This window comes from Pleurodeles waltl, chromosome 8 (assembly GCF_031143425.1).
Source record: "Pleurodeles waltl isolate 20211129_DDA chromosome 8, aPleWal1.hap1.20221129, whole genome shotgun sequence".
In the NCBI taxonomy this organism is placed as follows: Eukaryota; Metazoa; Chordata; class Amphibia; order Caudata; family Salamandridae; genus Pleurodeles; species Pleurodeles waltl.
In genome coordinates, this window is record NC_090447.1 from 1,510,859,056 (window position 1) to 1,510,872,322 (window position 13,267).

Genomic DNA, 13,267 nt, shown 5'->3' on the forward strand with positions numbered 1-13,267 from the left:
CCTGCAGTGCCCATGCCATTGGCATGGGCACTGCAGGGGCCCCCAGGGGCCCCACGACACCCCATACCGCCATCCTGTTCCTGGCGGGCGAACCGCCAGGAACAGGATGGCGGTATGGGGTGTTGGAATCCCCATGGCGGCGCAGCAAGCTGCGCCACCATGGAGGATTCATGAGGGCAGCGGAAAACCGGCGGGAGACCGCCGGTTTTCCTGTTCTGACCGCGGCCAAACCGCCGCGGTCAGAATGCCCTGCGGGGCACCGCCAGCCTGTTGGTGGTGCTCCCGCCGACCTGGACCGCCGGGGTCAGAATGACCCCCTTTGTCTTCTAGGCTTTACATAAGTTGCTAACTAGTGGCCAAGCAGGGTAATGCAGGCTTTGTAGAACATCTTTCACGTGCAGCGATTTGTCTACCTGGCAAAGAGACCTCTTCAATGCTTTGATTTCACTTCCTCTTTGGTGTTGGAGAGAGCACCACAGATGGTATATGCATTTGAGCACAAAAGGTCACATGATAGCAGGTTTTTATCATAGCAAGCATGGCTCAATCTAAAACTGATGCTCTAGAAGGAAAGGGCTGGACAGCCCACAGCCAATGAAAACATGGTATGAGATTTTTCTATGCCACACAAAAACTCTCTGGGCAACACTTCTGAGACCATTAATTCAGAAAGAAGAAACTGTGTGGCACCTGACAAGGAAAATGTGGTGAACCGGTGAGGTGGGTTCAGGCATTTCTCTGTGAAACAGTAAACCCAACAGAAGATGGAAACTTGAGGGGAGGGGATCGCTCAAGACAGACATGTTGGGAGAGAAAAAAGGAAGCCTTTCCATCAATGGTAGTAGTGCTAATAGTTGGAGGCTTGGGGGTCAATATGGAGATAGATTAAGGGATCAAAATATCTGCCAGATTTGCACTTTTTCAATGTCATAATGTTGGAGTAAGAGTCAGGAATGGTGAGGTTACAAGGAAAATGTGGTGAACCGGTAAGGTGGGTTCAGGCATTTCTCTGTGAAACAGTAAACCCAACAGAAGATGGAAACTTGGGGGGAGGGGATCTCTCAAGACAGATATGTTGGGAGAGAAAAAAGGAAGCCTTCCCATCAATGGTAGTAGTGCTAAAAGTTGGAGGCTTGGGGGTCAATATGGAGCTAGATTAAGGGATCAAAATATCTGCCAGATTTGCACTTTTTCAATGTCATAATGTTGGAGTAAGAGTCAGGAATGGTGAGGTTACAAGGAAAATGTGGTGAACCGGTAAGGTGGGTTCAGGCATTTCTCTGTGAAACAGTAAACCCAACAGAAGATGGAAACTTGGGGGGAGGGGATCTCTCAAGACAGACATGTTGGGAGAGAAAAAAGGAAGCCTTCCCATCAATGGTAGTAGTGCTAAAAGTTGGAGGCTTGGGGGTCAATATGGAGATAGATTAAGGGATCAAAATATCTGCCAGATTTGCACTTTTTCAATGTCATAATTTTGGAGTAAGAGTCAGGAATGGTGAGGTTACAAGGGGTGGCCCATAAAATGAGGTGAACAGCCACTAATTCATACCTTTATGACTACTCAGAAACATTTTACAGATAGTTTTCACCCTGCAAACATACGTAAAAATAGTCCCGTTAAAGGCACACGTAACACCATAACATAGTTTTCTGGGGTGGGAAAGGGAAAGAACTTTATGGAAGGCAGAGGAAGAAGTTTCACCACATGAAAAATATTCTGGAGAAGAAAAGACAAACAAATGTTACATGTGCACATTCCCATTTCCACATTAAGCATGCGTGCAAATTTCCACTTTAGGGAAACTCAGCATTATTATATTTTGGCCAGCAGGTGTAACACCTGGAAATCTACTTTACTGCAACATGGGGAAAACACTATGGAGTAGACGTTCAATGTCTTAAATAGTGGTTGTCAGGATGTGTTGGCAGCCCTATGCAGGTATCTAGCCATATACTTGCCCCATCGTAAATGCAGTTTGTACATGTTATGTGTATTTATACAACTCACAACTCACCTGGGATGGTATCCTGGCGCTGAAGATGTGGCAGGCATATGCGCATTCAGTACAAGTCACGGACTAATGCCACCTTAGGCTAACATTTGCATACTCCTTAACAGACCAATGAGGGCACAAGGAATGAGGTGTTGCAAGCTTCAGGGTGCAGTGTTAGGCTGTGGGGCGGGGGAGCAATACACTCCAATGCTATTGGTCTTCCTGTCCTCCTGCTGTGGTCTCATGAATGTGCACATTGGTTGAGGACAAACACCTTTACCTGCTCATGCTAATCCCATGTGGTGTCTGGTGACATGTGCTGCTTGTAGTGTTCCTTGTCAGTACTGCTCTCTTGTGTTACTCATCTATTTTACTGTGTACCTCACCACTTGTCTTTGGACTCATTATGTACATCCTTGTTCTGGGCATAAAGGATCAAATTAAATCCTTAGAATATTGTTTGAAACATCTAGGATAGGGTGAAGTACACCCTAACTACAGTGGTAGTCTTTGTTGACTTTCTGGATGTTTTTTTGTCAAAGTATGCAGGTTTCCTTTCTTTCCTTTGCTTCCTAGATTTGTAGTTCATCTTTTTTAGGTGAGCGTTCCTCCCTGTGCCTGGTTTTACATTATCTGCTCATGGTCTTTGCCACTCTGTGTCTAAAGCCAAACTGAAGAGATCTGTCTGTGGTGCCTTTGCTTAATATGGTTTCCAGTGTCACTTTATGTTCTTATTTCAAATTCTCTGTCAGATCACAAGCTACGTACAGCTGATAAACACAAACATCATCTTGTTCATTAGGGCCAACTATGTCCATCACCCTGAATGAAGGTATGGAAAGCCAACCTATAAACTCCTTCTGTGGGTATTCTGAAGCCTGGCTAAGTTACAATGAGAGGTCTGGGGTGCATTTGTTTACCTTGTCCATCAGGATCAGCCTCCTTGTCCTGATCTACGGGATAGTCAGGCGTTTCCTCAGTGCCAGCTGTGTGTGGGTTAGACTCCTCCTCGGGTCTTAATTCAGCCTGGGTTTCTGGTGCACTCTCCATTATTTCCCCTGGACAAATATAAAACACAAATGAGTGGAAGCTCTGAGCTGCATTTTGTTGTGTGACGGAATAGCAGAGAAGGTGAACACAATCTTTAAGGCTTTGCTGAAGGTGTGTTCTGGTGCTCATCAGATGACAGTTCAGGTTTTTTGTAATTTAGTCCTGAATCTCCCTAATTAAAGCTGAGAAACTACTATTTTGCTAGTAGTGATGTTAATGAATGTCTCTCCTTCCTGGTGCCTTCTCTTGCTTCTCTTGGGTTGCTCCTATGCTTTGAATGTTATCTTCTCCACATGTCTTCTTGCTCATTATATACATCTTTGCCTCAGCTGTGGAAGGTTACGTTTTATGTTTGGAACTTTTATTCTAGTGTGAGCTCTAAATACACTCTTAGCATGTTTCAACTTTGAGGTTGTTTTAATAGTCCACAGGTTCTTCTGTCACGCCTACAGACAGAAGAGTGTGGGCTGGCCTCATTCAGTGCATGCACATCCCCTGCAAATTGATGATAATAGAAAGCATGTATCCGCTAGCATCTTCTTACTAGGAAACATTTCTCTGTTGCCAAGCAGCACATGGGTGGACTGCTCCATATAAACTGAAGGAAGCAATCAAGGAATTATGGTCCTTGAACTATGTAGGCCTGTGATGCGTGGCCTATGCATTTAGGTGGGTGACCTATAGCTAGGAAATTGAAATAAAATAGGTTAGAAACTAAAGAACAAGTGGTGTGTACTAGCTATATGAATTAATTGTGATAAACATAGAAAATGAGAACTGTTCCCAAATATATATATAAAGAAGCACTTCATAAACAGGTGATACAGGGACTGGAAAGTTGGATTAAACACCCATTATACTTTGTAATTCATGGTTACTGCTCCTCCTAGATGGTGTGGCCCAGTTAAGGGGGGGAATCTTTCACCACAGGCTAACAGCTCATCCATCATAAGAAAAAGGTCAAGTAACATATCATGGGTAACTACATGAGTATTATGGCCCAATACTGTCAGGGTGAGCTAGGTTCTCAGTAATGTGAAATGCATTCAGAGGTATTTCAGAGACACCCCCGCCTAATCAAATACTAGATGCAGGAGGCACATGCACGCAGCCCTTTCTCTGTATCGCGAATGGAGCCATTGGCTAAGCAGTGGTGAGAAACCGAATACACTGCCGGCAGTTCAAAGTTTAATCTTTTAGTATAAAAAGATTGTGATTTTCCCAAGGTATCAAAACTCGTTGGAGCCTAGTCATAAAGGTAAATTTACATATGTAGATGTACTTGTGTGTAAACTTACTACTGCATCTAGTTGTAACGTAACACTTTTCCGCTATTCACCATTTCCGAGTGTAAATTTACTACTAGAAGTAGACTTCCATGTCTTTACCCACTCAACATAGAGGGTGGAGCCTGGCCACACAGGATTTACAGGTGTAAAGTAACTACTAGTAACTTTTCACATGTACGTAGGGATCTACACCACCAGGGTGGAAACTACCTATGGTAAGGAGAATAAAAACGTTAAGAATTATTAAGAAAATATTAACTCAACTTAAGTAATTATTAACCTAGAAGTAAAAGAAACAAAGCTTTACTGCACAAGGACTCAAATTAAATGTTTAACAAATAATTCAATAAAATATAATTACATTTATATTTATTATACAAAAACTTTTTTTTTTAAAACAGTCACACTATCATTTTATATTTAATTATTTTTAGTGAAATTTATTAAAACCTATTGGTTTAGGTATTTTAATTAATTTTAATTGTAATTGTTTATTACGTTTGAAAGTTTTACTTAATTATGTTTTAACAAAAAAAAATAAAAAAAAAAATAAAAATAAAAAAAACTTTAAATTGAACATACGCCAACACTGAAATTATGTATATGTAATTTTAAAACTGAAATGTTTTGTTTTATTGAACATTATTTCCTATCCCTATTATTTTAAATCCCTGCATCAATTATTTTCCATGGCAGCGTGTTTCAGTGCCTGCGTGGTGCTGTACTTATTCGAAGGCTCGGCTGGAGTACATTCATGACTGCTTTGGGCCCTTTTTTTGGCTCCAGTAATCTTAGGAGTGCAGTTTGTGATTAGCCATGGGGATATTCTTTTAAGGGTGGGCTTTTGTATTTGTACCCCTCTAAACTCCGCCCTAAGCCTGTTCTTACCCCTATCTATGAAACTTCCATGTAGTACTAAGTATTCCCCATTTCCCAGCCACTCCCCAAGCTTCTTCCCACATTTGTTACTAAAACGTTGACCTCTATTCGGCGAGACCTAAGCGACCAGGAGTCAATCTCCAGACAGAAAAGATAAGAGAGGCAGAGACCTCTACATGTAGGTTTGTGAATAGCACTTTGTGGTACATGAGTAGTTCTAATGCAGTCCTAGTAAACGTTCCACAAAGCACACTGTGTGAACAGGCCTCACAGTATTGGTATGTCCATCTAAAAATGATACATTTTGTTTTAAAACATAAACATTCAACAACTGTACGCGTTCTGTGTAATGATAAAACACAATGGTATATGCAAGCTAGTTTTATCCACTGTACCAAGGGTACGTTTATTTTAATATGTCTTCTATTGCTGTGCTTCTACAATATGCCATTTAAGATTATGAAAACATTCACAAGAAATGTGTTTTCCTAGAAGGGAATCTCCTGTGTGTTGCATTTGATTTGGAACATGCCTTTGTGATATTTTTGAGATTACAGGTGAATACACCTCCTGGACCTGTAACATTTGGACCGAGATTGGTTTATATCATCAAATAAAATACCCCAGTGGAACCCTGAAATAAAGACTAGAATAGGCACAGAGAAATATGTATCTTGTTCTGTATGTGCCTTTTTGTCTCCATCACTAGATATCCAGTTTTGGTATTACAGAGAACGGGAGCCTGGTTAGAAAATAAATGAAGATCTGCTGCGCATTTGGTAGTTTCTGTTTAACATCAGTGATTGAGACTCCTTCTTTGGCTTAACCAAATTTGTGGTTCAACTTTTCTGGGGTAACTCCTCCGTATATAGTTGAAGATGCATGTGCATTACTGGTCTTTGCTCTGTCAGCTGACAGTCGATCTTAAGCACTCTGTCTGTCTGTCTGTCTGTCTGTCTGTCTGTCTGTCTGTCTGTCTGTCTGTCTGTCTGTGGTCTCTTTTCTCAATAGTTTGACCTGTTCCTTTGTCTTCTTCATATGTGAACTTCTCTGTCACTTCACAAACCTCGCAACAGCCTATCAGACAAACATCGGTTTGGTATGTGCATCATGGTCCATGAACCTATGGACAACAAACTGGCCAAACCCTTTGTCTGGTTATCTGCATTCTGGCTGTTACAATGATCTTCATGAGACATTTACGTGCCTGGCGTGATGACATCATCAGGTTGTTTATCCTGATCCGGAAGAATGTCTGGCTCCTGCTCCCCATCAGGTACTTGTGTATAGTCAATCTGCCCACCTGTGCCAGGTGCATGTTTGTGAGACTCCTCCTTGGGTGTCACCTCAGCACGATTTTCTGCTTCACTTTCCACGACCACTAGAAGACAAGAAATATAAATGAGTGAATGATCATATACCCAGCACTTACCATTCCCAAGGCAGTGTTGGAAGTGGTCAATGTGAACAATACAATAGACATACTTGTTCTCTGCACCCCAACTACTGGGCTGTTAAATGCCTGCCCTAAGAGCAGCATTCCATCATGTTATAGCTCATCCGGCTCATGCAAAGAGACCAAGCCATATGAAAATCACCCCTCCCTGGCCAGAAGGAGCACTGCAACCACAAGATCTAGGCCACGGTCCTTCCGCATAGGGGTAACAAGAAACCCCAGGCACATTTAGGGCTTGTTGGTTGATAGCACCTTGAGTCAGCATCTCACACATACTTTGAGACCACAGATGGTAAGGGCACAGTGGGTACCAACGTACCACATTTAGAGAGACGCTGCTAAAATAGTCAGGGTACCTAATGTTCATATCTATTTGAAGCGTGTCACTGTGTACTTGTAGGGGCATGGTGGGAGGGGAGAGGAGGGTGTTTGTGTGGTGTGTGTGTGTGTGTGTATGTGTGTGTGTGTGTGTGTATGTGTGTGTATGTGTGTGTATGTGTGTATGTGTGTGTGGTGGGTGTGTGTGTGTGGGTGTGTGTGTGTGTGGGTGTGTTTTTCTTTGTGTTTTGGGTACTATCCCTTACTTGAGCTGTTCTCTTCTGATTTGCCTTACCAACTTGTCTTTCTGCTCATTACATAAACATCTGCTCACTGTATATACATCCTTGTTCTGTGCATAAGGTGTCAAGCAGAAACCTGTGATTATCGTGCAGTATTATTAAAAGGCGTTTCCAGGATGTATTGGCTTTGAGGATATTTTGTCACACATGTTGTCCTTCTTTGCCTTACATATCTTTTTAGTTTGTCTTATCTGGGGCCATCACTTGTGTGCCTGAATTTCCACTTTTCTTGCTGATCTCAGGGTAGTTAACTGAGCTGCAGCACTCTGGCTCAATGCGGTTCTCAATTCAGGCTGCACTGTCACTAAGGGCAGGCCGCCAGCCTTGTGTTGCCAGTCAGACCACCATGGCTGTGGCAATCCGACTGTCACATTACGAGGTTAGAGGGCAGACCTGCCAACCTACCTCCGCCCCCGCCAGGATCCTTGATCCAGATGGGCTGACAGTTGTCCTGGTTGTAATCAGCCAGGAAGGCGCCAAACTCAGACACGCCCTGCTGATCACAACCTTGATCTCTGCCAGCCTTTTCATGGAAGCTCCACCACCATGAAATGGCAGGGGGAGAACAAATGCAGGGGTCCTCCTACCCAGGGCACTTCAAATGCGCACTGTGTACTATGCCAAGAGTGTGCATCTCAAGAGTGCTAGTGCACCCTGGGTGTGGCAGCATTGCCTCCAGGTCAATTATGAGCCAGGAATAATGCTGCCACACCTTTCTCACTAGGCTGACAGGTTCCCGCCCAACGGGAAGGTTGTTACAGGGCCGGTGGAGAAACCACCACCTCGAAGGGGGTCTCCTCACCACGGGTCTGGCGGTCAGGTTTTCAGACCACCAAACTCGTAATCAGACCCTAAGTCTTTTTTCTTCTCGACTGAAGTTACAGAAAGCACCTCTATGATTTTTTCATCGCTTATTCTGAGTCCTGACTACGGTAACGCAAGGCACCTTAGATACATTTACTTACCTGCTGTGATGAGATCAGTTGACTGTTTGCCCTCATCCATTTGGCTGTCTGGCTGCCCCCCAATGTCATGTGTGTGAGAGTCAGACTCTGCCCCAGGTCTTATCTCAGCAACATTGTCCTCTCCACTTTCCATTTCACCTGCACAGACAGGAAATGCAAATAAGTGAATAATTAGATATGCAGTACTTAACACAACTCAAGGCTGGAAAGGTATTTTGTAGAGCAAGCAGGACAAATTAAAGGCCTTGAAATCAGAGGGGCAGAACTATGGCCCTCATTCTGACCTTGGCGGGCGGCGGAGGCCGCCCGCCAAAGTCCCGCCGTCAGGTTACCGTTCCGCGGTCGAAAGACCGCGGCGGTAATTCTGACTTTCCCGCTGGGCTGGCGGGCGGTCTCCTTCAGACCGCCAGCCAGCCCAGCGGGAAAGAGGCTTCCACGATGAAGCCGGCTCGGAATCGAGCCGGCGGAGTGGAAGCTGTGCGACGGGTGCAGTTGCACCCGTCGCGTATTTCACTGTCTGCGCTGCAGACAGTGAAATACATGTAGGGGCCCTCTTACGGGGGCCCCTGCAATGCCCATGCCAGTGGCATGGGCACTGCAGGGGCCCCCAGGGGCCCCGCGACCCCCCCTACCGCCATCCGGATCTCGGCGGTCCGACCGCCGGGATCTGGATGGCGGTAGGGGGGGTCAGAATCCCCGCGGCGGTGCAGCAAGCTGCGCCGCCGCGGAGGATTCAATGGGGCCGCGGTACACTGGCGGGACCCCGCCAGTGGTGCCGGTCCGACCGCGGCTTTACCGCCGCGGTCGGAATCCCCATTGGAGCACCGCCGGCCTGTCGGCGGTGCTCCCGCGGTCCTCCGCCCTGGCGGTCAAAGACCGCCAGGGTCAGAATGACCACCTATGTCTTACGGCCCTAGCAAATATCTTTACTTATGGTCATCATAGGCCAAGAATGACTCTTGAAAAGTAATTTGATAGTCGCATAAAAGGTGTAGATCCCAAGGATAGATTTTGCTAATGATAGGAAATGGTAACATTTGTGATACTCTGTTTCAATTAATCTATCAGGAATAATTATGTTTTGTGTATGCTATGGTGATCTACATGATAAAGTACCCACAATTATAAGTAACTCAGCACATTTCAAGTCAATGAGGAGTTCCGTGAAGAGAGGCGTGAGGACGAGGCCCTTTATAAAGCTGCTGAACTGCAAGGTGACTGTGGTTGCCTCATTAGGTATGGTTGGGGTACTTTACTCCAGTACTTAATTTGTAAAACTGTAAGTGCAAGTACCCTTCTCAGGAGGCCACTGCAGCTTGTGCCACGCATTGTCCCTGCCAACCTTGCCAATGTGAGTACCAATAAAACTACCAGCCATCACACTCATACGAATGGGACAATCCAGACTATTCCAGGCCACCCAAAGCTACAGAAAATGCTGCGAGCAGCAGGTTTTATTAATTTGTAATGTATATTGAATTAGTAAACAACTGTTATGCTGAAAGAAACAAGCAACTCGTTCACCTCTGCAGAGTGTACAATATTCAGGGCACCCACCCTCTATGAAACCTGACTCTCTTGAGACTTAAACTACATTTCTTAGAGGGGTGTTGTCTCTTTCCCTGTTCTCAATGTCACCTCTCATTCTTTGGTGGCCATTTCTAAGGCTCATTCTCGAATTTAATGCTGCCATGGAGTCTGAACCAACTAAATGCCAGCGGGTAATAGAAGGGCCATAACGCTCCCTGAAACCTTTGAGCTATCATAGAGATGAACCCTTGTCCCAGAATTCCACCCTCAACAGCCTTCTATTCATGCTGAGCATCTGTCAGAAGAGGAGAGGACATGTCAAAAATCAAATATGGCTGTTTCGCCCCTCTTACTTACTCTTCCTGCCACTGCCTTCATGTCTAATGTGGTCAGGGGTCAGAGGTGTAATGAGCGTATCATGGGCCCTAATGCAATAAAGGAAAATGGCTCACCTACAGTTAAATATGAAAATACTGCAGAAGCACAGGCCAGCTGCAACCCTTTACTTTTCCTAATTGATGTCCAGGTGTGCAGCCTGCATTTTAGGTCTTGCCGAATTCGACAAAGCAAGCTGTCTGTGTGGGAAGAATAAGTTACTTACCTTCGGTAACGCTTTTTCTGGTGGATACAGTAACTACCTGTGGATTCCTCACCTAAAGAATTCTCCCCCTCGTGCCAGCCTCGACGGAAATTTCTTCTAGCTCTGCACGTCGACGATGACGTCACAATCGCCCGACTCCACGCGACTCCGCATGGCGTCATCTAGGCAATAAGAAGCCCTCGTCGACGTGCAGACGTCAGTTATCACCATTTGTTACGTGCCATACAGGTGAACAGGTTGATCCTAAAGAGAACATATTCATCTCAAATGAATGAAAATAGAACATTTATTATAATAAAATAAAGTTAAATAACAGTAATAATTGCACTATACAAGAGTAAAATATATCAGTCAAGTCCAAACATGTTTTCCTTGAGCTATCTAAATTTGAAAAGGAAATGTATATACAGATATTACAACTATATACATGAATCAGATATATACATATATACACGGCAAAGGATGCTCACCCAAGGATTTCATGGTATGACCAGCCAGGCAACGGGGAGGCAGGTGGGACCGTGAGGAATCCACAGGTAGTTACTGTATCCACCAGAAAAAGCGTTACCGAAGGTAAGTAACTTATTCTTCTGATGGATACACCTACCTGTGGATTCCTCACCTAAAGAATAGAGTCCCAAAGCAGTATAACCTCCGGCTGTGGGTGCCCGAATGGTCAAACCAAGAAATCATGCAGCACCAAGCGAGCAAAATGGTCATCCCTCCTAACCTCAGAATCCAAACATTAGTGCTTGACAAAAGTATGGAGGGATGCCCAAGTCGCTGCCCTGCAGATGTCAGCCACAGGAACACCCCTAGCCAAAGCCGATGAAGCTGCTTTAGCCCTGGTGGAATGGGCACGAAGCCCCACAGGTGGTTCTTTCTTCGCCAAAGAATAACAAATCTTAATACATAGAATGACCCACCTGGATAGCGTTCTCTTGTGGACCGCTCTACCTTTCCTCTTCCCCACATATCCAACGAAGAGCTGATCATCTTGCCTGAACTCCCTCGTCCTGTCGACGTAGAAGCTCAGCGCTCTTTGTGGATCCAGCCGGTGGAGCCTCTCTTCCTCCCTGGATGGGTAAGGTGGAGGGTAAAAGGAAGAGAGAGTAATTGACTGCCCCAGGTGAAAGGGTGTAACAACCTTCGGAAGGAAAGCCGCCTTGGTCCTTTACACCACTTTGTCCTTAAAGAAAGAAAGGTATGGGGGCTCTACACTAAGAGCCTGAAGCTCACTGACCCTTCTGGCCGATGTTATGGCCACCAGGAAAACAGTCTTGAAAACTAGCAACCGCAAAGAGCAAGAATGCATTGGTTCAAAAGGGGACCCCATTAAAAACATTAAAACCAAATTAAGGTCCCACTGAGGCATAACAAATGGTGATGGTGGAAATTTGTTAGTGAGTCCCTTCAGAAATCTTAAACCAATAGGAGATTTAAAGAAGGATGGTTGATCAGGAAGGCACAGAAAAGCCGACAGCACAGATAAATAACCTTTGACTGTGGCAATCGCACAACCCTTCTGTGCCAGACAAAGAGCAAATGACAATATGTCAGATAAACGAGCCTTTAAGGGATCAATTCTGTTCTCTCCACACCAGCATGCAAATTTAGCCCAACGACTTGCATAGATTGATTTGGTGGAGTGTTGCCTGGCCGATAAAATAACATCCACCAATTCTGGTGGGAGAGAAAAAGCACTTAGATTGCCCCGTTCAATCTCCAGGCATGAAGGTGCAGGCTCTGGAGGTGGGGGTTTAGAATCTGCCCCTGCGACTGCGAGAGGAGGTCCACCCTGTAAGGGAGACGGAGCGGTGGGCACTGAGAGAGTTGGAGAAGGTCTGAACACCACACCCTTCTTGGCCAATCCGGAGCTATTAAGATGACCTGGGCTCGGTCTTGGCGAATCTTCCTCAGGACTCGAGGAATCAAGGGTATGGGGGGAAACGCGTAAAGCAACTGACTCTTCCAGGATATCTGAAACGCGCCCCCCAAAGCTCCTTGCACCAGATATTGGAGGCTGCAGAATAGCAGGCACTGCGCATTCTCTTGAGTTGCAAATAGATCTATTTGTGGATATCCCCACATCTGGAAGATGTACAGAACCAGATCCGGATGAAGACGCCACTCGTGGTCGACCGAGCTGCGTCGACTGAGAACATCCGCACGCACGTTCAGAGCTCCGGCCAAATGATGTGCTACCAAGCAAATCTTGTGGTCCTTAAGCCAGGACCAGAGTCGAAGAGCTTCTCTGAAGGACCCCACTCCTCCCTGCTTGTTTATATACCACATTGCGGTAGTGTTGTCCATCAGAATCTGGACTGACTGACTGCGAATGAAAGGGAGGAAGGCCTTGAGAGCCAGACGTACTGCCCGCAATTCCAACAGATTGATGTGAAATCTCTGTTCTACCGGAGACAAAAGGCCTTTGACCTCCAGGTCCCCCAGATGAGCTCCCCACCCTAGAGTGGAAGCATCCGTTACCACTGTGGCCACCGGTGACGGCAGCGAGAACAGCCTTCCTTGTGACAGGTTGTGGACCGCTGCCCACCACTGAAGATCCACTGCAGTGTCTCTGGAGATCTTTATCGACTCCTCGAGATCCCCTTTGTGCTGAAACCACTGCCTGCGGACGCACCACTCAAGAGCCCTCATGTGCCAGCGTGCATGAGTGACCAACAGTATGCAAGAAGCGAACAGACCGAGCAGATGAAGGACCTTGAGGACTGGAACTACCGCTCCATTTCAAAACATTGGAATCAACGCCTGGATGTCCTGAACCCGCTTGGGCGGAGGAAAGGCCCGATTCAATGTCGTGTCCAATACTGCCCCTATGAACAGGAGGCGTTGAGAGGGCTCCAGGTGGGATTTGGGCAC

At 45.6% G+C, this 13,267-nt stretch overlaps 1 protein-coding gene across 4 annotated transcripts in view; it reads right to left on the reverse strand.

The window, feature by feature from the left end:
• The window catches only part of CFAP44 (cilia and flagella associated protein 44), a 382,521-nt gene that overhangs the window by 306,992 nt on the left and 62,262 nt on the right, over positions 1-13,267 (reverse strand). For 3 of the 4 annotated variants that reach the window (XM_069202788.1, XM_069202786.1, XM_069202785.1), the window contains exons 2-4: positions 8,257-8,394; positions 6,423-6,596; positions 2,918-3,055 (exon numbers count right to left, since the gene is read on the reverse strand). In XM_069202788.1, the coding sequence (XP_069058889.1) occupies positions 2,918-3,055; positions 6,423-6,596; positions 8,257-8,394 (450 nt within the window). The remainder of the gene's footprint in view (positions 1-2,917; positions 3,056-6,422; positions 6,597-8,256; positions 8,395-13,267) is intronic. The other variant, XM_069202787.1, reaches the window with a different exon arrangement.